Raw genomic sequence first — 7203 nt, forward strand, 5'->3', positions numbered from 1 at the left:
AGAGGAACACTTCAAACTGGGAACTATTCACTCTTAAAAATAACACCAAGGGATTGACCTGTACGATGAAACTTGTTACTGCCTTTGGCCCATGAGCTGCACTACCTGTGTCTCTCTGCTTCCTGTGTATCTATAGTGGCTGCAGATACATATGCCCCCATGCTAGACTTTAACAGTAGCCAAAAATCTTGACTGTTTAGGTTGGACCCTCACCTTGCATTCACATCTTATGGAGAAAAGGGTAGGCACCAGCAAGCACTGTGCAGTGCCAGAAGAAAAGCTATCCTTTTGTTTCACTTCATGTTACGTGATTAACGATCTGCTAATTGTCTGAGTATATGAACCCTTCCCTGACTCAAAAGCAATGCCTGTCACTACAGGGAGGAGTACATGACAGGGAAGGGAGAGGAAAAGCAGAGCATAGGGGCCCACCATGTCCCCGTGGCCCCGTGGGGCAGTTGGGCTCTGGCGTCCCTGGCACTGCCAGGCCTGACCCCGCACCCCAGGCCGGGGTGCCCCAGGCCCCTGCCCCTCCCTGAGAGGGGCTCTGCTGTGCCCTGACATGTATTTGAATCAAAAGAACTAATTTTTTAAAAATTGTTTGCCCCTAGACAGATAACAAAGGTGAAGGTGGGATGTGACACCAGCACCAGGAGGAGCACTCAGCACCACCATCAGCCTGTGCCTCAGGGCACCTCACCCACTGGCACCAGCGCCAGCGGACACTTTGGAAAATCTCATGTCAGCCAGAAAAGTCCCAGAAACAGCAGCAGAAGAATCACAGAATCACAGAATGTTTTGGGTTGGAAGGGACCTTTAGAGGCCATCTAGCCCAGCCCCCCTGCAGTGAGCAGGGACATCGCTAACTAGATCAGGTTGCTCAGAGCCCCGTCCAACCTGGCCTTGAATATTTCCAGGGATGGGGCCTCCATCACTTCTCTGGGCAACCCATTCCACTGTTTCACCACCCTCACTGTAAAGAATTTCTTCCTTATATCCAGTCTAAATCTACCCTGTTTTAGTTTAAAACCATTACCCCTTGTCCTATCACAACCAGCCCTGCTAAAAAAGGTTGCCCCCTCTTTCCTATAGGCTCCCTTTAAGTACTGAAAGGCCACAATAAGGTCTCCCCGCAGCCTTCTCCAGGAATATATATAAATATCTATCTCATACCAGTAGCCTGGTATGGCCATATGTATCTTACAGACTTATCATATCTTCTTAGATTAAACCACCTCTTTGATTATGCATACAGACAGCAAGATTTCTGAACTTTAACTATGGTGGAAAAATTAAAATCTGATAAGAACAATGTGGCCAGGTGGATTTTCATTATTTTCAAGTTGCTGTGAGCCTTGTTTAATTAAAAAGACTGCTTCCAGCAGGAAATTATCTGGTAGTCTTTGATTTTTTTTAATGTTTTATTTTCACACTGAGAGTAGAGATAAAAATGTCCTACAAAGTAGGAAGGTACACAAATTCAGTTTGCTCAGCTTGTAGAAGGATAATCCCAATTCAACAAAAGTTCTGCAAAAGAAGATCCTATTGTGTGTAACTGTAGTAATTTAGCAGTAATTTGAGCTATTCCAACACAGGGTTGTGTCCAGCGAACATAAAACTAATGGGGCAAGCAAGAGAAATGAATGTTAGCAGTACAGTATAAAGGAAAAAAACCATGAAAAAACCTCTGATCTTTTATAGTGTTCTCCATTTTATTTTAGGGCTAAAATTTCAATTTATTTTATATACTGACTTTCCTGCCCATTTTAAATTCCTAACATGTTCCCCCAAGACCAATAATTGAGCTCAACAGATACAGCCCTAATGACTTAGCTTATCCCAGACACATAGAGGGAGCTTTTCAAATTCTGCAGCATCTAGGCCATACCACACCTGATGAAAGGCTGTTTCCAAGAGTGTACTTGCTTCCATAAAGCATGTTACATCTTGAATTGGTCGTGATATTGGAGTAACACCATCTGGTGAGGGGCTGGGAAGGGCTGTAAACTTCCTAGTTGTTCTGCCTTACTTAAGAAAGCAACTTTATGATGTTAGGGAGATTTCTCCCCAAAAGATGAATTTATGTAGCTTTTGCAGATGCCCTTGACGTGATTTTGTAATGGCCAGTTCTTAACTCTGGCACGGCAAGAGCATTGCTTTTTCTAAGCATCTACACTGGGTCAAGGTGACTAGCACATTAACAGCATCAATTTGTTTTAAAGGCTGGTTAAGAAACCAACTGCTTCAAGTAATACAACCATCTACACAAATCCTTGGCTCTGGTACTCATCTTCCCAAAAGAAACACTCTTCAATGGTTCTTTAACCAGCCTGAAATTGATTGTGTGACACCTTTGCTTAAAAAAATTGAAAGATCTGTTCGCAATGTACTGTCATAAATGAAAAGAATGGAAATATATTGCAAAATTTGGTCTCCATCTCATTCTGCTTCTACACTATCACTCGCCCCTCTAACTGGCTTAAGTAGAAAGGGGAAAGAAGTGCAGTTGAATAATGGAAGAACATGGTATCACAAGGGTTACTTTTTGTTCACACCCTAGTCTAGGAAAAACTAGGGTCTCCTCAGCAACGAGTTCAATATTCACCACTCTGACAAACTGACTAGAGCATCGCTTATCCAGGGACAGCCTGGCTCTTAGATAGATGTCCAAGAACATTTACCACCACTGACATTTCTAGGCCTCAGAAATCTTGCCTTGGTCTAAAGAAAGCAAAAGCACAGTACCACAGACTCAGAAAATGGTACCACTGGTTCATGCTGCCACACAGGTACCTGTTCTCTGTGTATTTGACAACCCTTGCTATTTCTTTGATGTCCATCAACTTGCAGTATTTTAGACCGAATTTATGAATACTGTGAATTAGCCACTTTCTCATGATTAGTTAGAAGACAAGACAGGCAGCCCCCATCTTCAAATACTAAGACATTTTATATATATTTGATTTGAAAATGGAAAACCATTCTCTTCAAGCATGTTGACATGAAATAAATATCACGGTGAAAAGGGCTATCACCTAGGGAACTGTTTCCAAACAAACCTTTTTCACAAGCACTGATAATGAACCCATGAAGCAAATCTCAGAAGTATTTTAGAAGATGATGGCAATAAATAATAATGCCATAAATAAGTGAAAATATGGGGTTTTTTAAGGTCTTTTAGGTAAGAACAGGTGTTATTAATGAACTGGTCATAACAGATTATCAAGTCAATATGCTGAAAAGAAGTTGCCTGTGGTCCTTCCTACCCCCTTTAAATTTAAGAAGCAATTTAGAGATTCATTTGCTGAAGTACCTAGTTGCCTCCCCCCAATGACTGGTGTCTTTATGTACATCTACAAGCGTGCAGAGTCATTTCTCAGTAAAACATTTCCCTCTCTAGCCATAGGAATCTCAGAGGGTACATTAAGGGCAAGAAAACACAGAGCTGCTCGAAAACTGCAGAAGCATACCTGGGGAGCTGAAATAACATTTACAGACATAACTGCCGCGACAGCTTTCTTGACCATTCAGCAAAGGCAGGCAAAGTAAAAGACAGAAAAAGAAAGGGGTATTTGGTGCTACAAATCCTCTTACCATGCTCCGGGCCTTTCAGTGCTAGCCGTGTCTGGTGGTGAGGAAGGATCTCAAGCTTGACATTATCCGCTGCATTAGCCAAAAATTGCGTTGCTTCTGCCAGGGTACAGTACTCCATGCTGGTGCCATCAATGGACAGAATATGGTCTCCTACGTGTAATGCACCACATCTACATAAAAGGGGAAAAACTCGGTATGATCAGGTATGCTCTTTGCTTGGAAAATGAGTTTTACTGCCTTCAAACTTCAAAACCATGACAACTATGAGCGTGTTCTTTTTTTTCGAGAAAGATTTGTGTTTTGTAGGCATTGTCACTGGTCAGACTTTATATCTATTAGTATAAACCTTAAAAACAATTCCGTTAATACAGTATATGCCAAGACATCACTCACAGAACTGGAATGTGGTAGCTGACTATAAAAATATGTGTGAATGGCAGCAGAATAAAATGAGAAGAGCTTAAGGAGACTCAAATAACTTGGTTACATATCCCTCACACAAGCACCCAGTTCATCATTTTTTGAGTTATAGTTCAAACATTTATTAGTACAAAAGCTGTCAATGATGATGAAATTATGCAGTAGTCAAACAAATAATGAAACCAGGGCTAGCATGGTGACTTGAGGAGTGGGGTGGGCGGGGGGAGCTATCTGCTAAATCTCGCTGCACTCAAGAGACTGGCTACTGGATGAGTTGAGAAATGCAAACACAGCAGTCAGCATCCCGACGTACCAGTCAAGTGGACAGCTCCTTTAATTGGTTACCCCCTGCGAAATGGGAAAAAACAGAGGGAGAAAATTAAAGCATCCTGCACCATTGAACTGGAGAACACCCCTGGATCAATGGCCGTCACTCTCAAAGAAAAAAAATGCTACCAAAAGCACCGTTGTCAGAGAGGAGTTACACGGTAGGGTGACTGGGGACATGCAGGAGAAATTTGCTGCTGAAACGTAATATTTAAGGATTTTTTAGGTAGAGATATGTATATAGAAATATATTGTATATGTATAAACACATACACACACACACACACACACGCACCCCAGAAAAGATCCCACAGCTCTGTTAACAAAGGCTTAGAGCATTGGGGAAAGACACCTATATTAAATGGTTTATTTAAAGGTTTAAATGAAGTGGAAAAAATACTGCAAAATAACTCCAAAATACAGAAGCCAGTCTTCCTAATACCTCAGTTGTATTCTAAAATGTCAATAAAAAATATCTAGACATAAGGAGTTCCATTTCACTGTGCCACAAGAATGAGCGATATATTCTAAAAGAACACTTCAAGGTTGCAAAGCCTTGAAATTTACTTCCCTTGACAGCTGTTCCATATTGTATGCTTACTTTAAGAATTCCAGTGGGTTATTTATTTTTTTAAAATACAAATCTCTGCTGCAGCATAACATTTAATAGTCAGAGCAGACCTCTAAACTTCTGTGTTGCATAGGGCAAGCAGACAGTCACATACTACATGGGGGCTGGCTTATGTCATTGAATACTATGTGGTTGAGCTAAAGTAAATGGTGCCCTGGAAGTCTTAAAACGCCACAGTATGGAACAACGATCTGACAAAGTGCTAATTTTAAGACCTAGCAACCTTGAGAGCACCTGGTTCAGTCAAATTCATCAAAAATGGAAGGGTTTCTTTAAAACCAAGCCAAACGGAAGTAGAAATAAAATGGATGTATGGACCTGCAGTGTCAGCCCTCTGTCACACTCACCTGTCTGCAATACTCGCAGATTTGATTTTGTCTATGACAATGACCTGTTTGTTGCAGCACATCGAGGTAGTTAGTGCAACCCCAAGAGCAGCACCGGGAGTTTTGGCAACTTCAACTAGCAGTGGCCCAGACGCTGTCGCTACTGAATCTGTTAAAATTAGACAACAGAAGAATCAGTATTATTCCAATGTGGTACATATGCCATTTTCACATTTTCCCACATAAAATCTCCATGGCTATTCTATTTCCCTAACCAGACAACATGCCGCATGAAGAAATTCTGGAATAGCATCAGTTTAGGTGTAAAGAATCAGCTTTTAATGTTGAAACCAATAAAAGTGAGAGGAGGTTTTGTGAATCTGGGATGTCGGGAAGCTTCTGAGTGTGCCAGGATCAGAGATGGACCAGGTTAGGGAACCAGGATGTGTGGGCAAAGCTAATCCCTCACTTGCACAACTAAGCTAAAAATCACCTGGAATTTAAAACAGGCCTGCTGAAGAAACAGGGTTAATAAAAAAAGTAGAAAATTATCTGAAAAAAAAATGAACCGAAGTGAAGAGGTTAGAGAAGGATGCTAAATTCATTTTCAGAAAAGAAGGGGAAGGTCTGTGGACAACAGCTATAATTAAATGAAGAAGGTGAAGCAAGGGTCCACCAGAAATCTCTCACAAAAAGAAAGCACAATTTAGGAGAAAATGGAGAAAGTGCAGGAGGCATGACAGCTTAGAAATAGTAGGAGTTAAAGCAAAACGCATGTGAAGAGGTCCAGAAGATTCTTGTAATATCCTGTCACTGGATAAAGGACTGACTTGCAATGGGGCACAAAGAGTAAATGACCAACACTGAAACAAGAAAGCAGAAAAATAGGAGGCAGCAACAGTCATGATTGACGACTGTGGTAAGGAACTATGCCCAAGAGAGACAAGTGCTAGACAGAACAAAGGAAAAAGGCAGCAGGCTGCTCCCTAAATGCCACACCAAAGCAGGCAGCGATAAGGATGAAGACAGGCTGAGAATTCGTACTGACCGATACCCATCGATCAACAACTGATCTCAGCAGAGTAAGATACAGTAAGAGAAGGCGTCCTTCAAGGACATAAAAAGACCAAGACAAAGAAAGCGATATCAGAAGCCTTCGGAGGTGCTTACAATCAGAGTAAGTAGAAATGAAGAAGCAAAGACACGCTGGAGTAGTTATCAAACGTCCTGTTAGCAAATGGGCCAGAATCACATTCACAGCATACCAGAGCCTGCTGTAAGAATACTAAGAAAACGTTCAACTGCAACGTCTCTCAGAAGCCCCTGAGACTGAAGCTATAAAAGAAGTGCAGCTGGGCTTCAAAGTATGGAGAAGACAGATGTCAAGATATTCCATTCAGTCTTAAATCTAGAAAATTAGTCCAAAAATGTAATTCTGACACAGAAAGACTGTGAAAGAGAGTATTATCATACAAAACTAACAAGACATATACTGTGACACAAGAAATGGAAAGAGAGCTTGATTAACTAACACCCAGCTCGGGTGCTCTTCCTAATTAGAGCACAACATAGGCAAACTGAATATAGAAGTGCATGATATATGAAGTGAAAAAAGGTGCTTGGATGGAATAACATACATTACCAGTAAAGCATCAGTTAATTATTATAGAACTCCTTTTTCCCCCACAACTTGAAATAATGTTTATATTCCTGTTGTCTTCTTTCCAGTCAGAAACCTGAGGGTTTGAAGGAGAGATTTACTATTTTTGAAAGTACCCATGAATTCTGAGTGATTCACATTTGTGCCCAACTGGGACTGACTTTTTAAAGGCTGAACTTCCAGAGGCACTTCCAAAACAAGCTGTTCCATAAATCTGAACCAAACTTTCAGTTGTGATCCAAAAG

General features: G+C 41.2%; 1 protein-coding gene across 1 annotated transcript in view; it reads right to left on the bottom strand.

The window, feature by feature from the left end:
* Positions 1–7203, bottom strand: part of GRIP1 (glutamate receptor interacting protein 1) — a gene marked incomplete at its 5' end in the record, with an annotated part of 83138 nt that overhangs the window by 45028 nt on the left and 30907 nt on the right. Inside the window, 2 exons of the mRNA XM_035897981.1 lie at positions 3595–3764; positions 5320–5467. Coding sequence (XP_035753874.1) covers positions 3595–3764; positions 5320–5467 — 318 coding nt within the window. The remainder of the gene's footprint in view (positions 1–3594; positions 3765–5319; positions 5468–7203) is intronic.

The sequence above is a fragment of the Egretta garzetta genome, unplaced genomic scaffold (assembly GCF_000687185.1).
Source record: "Egretta garzetta isolate BGI_Z169 unplaced genomic scaffold, ASM68718v1 scaffold837, whole genome shotgun sequence".
NCBI lineage: Eukaryota > Metazoa > Chordata > Aves > Pelecaniformes > Ardeidae > Egretta > Egretta garzetta.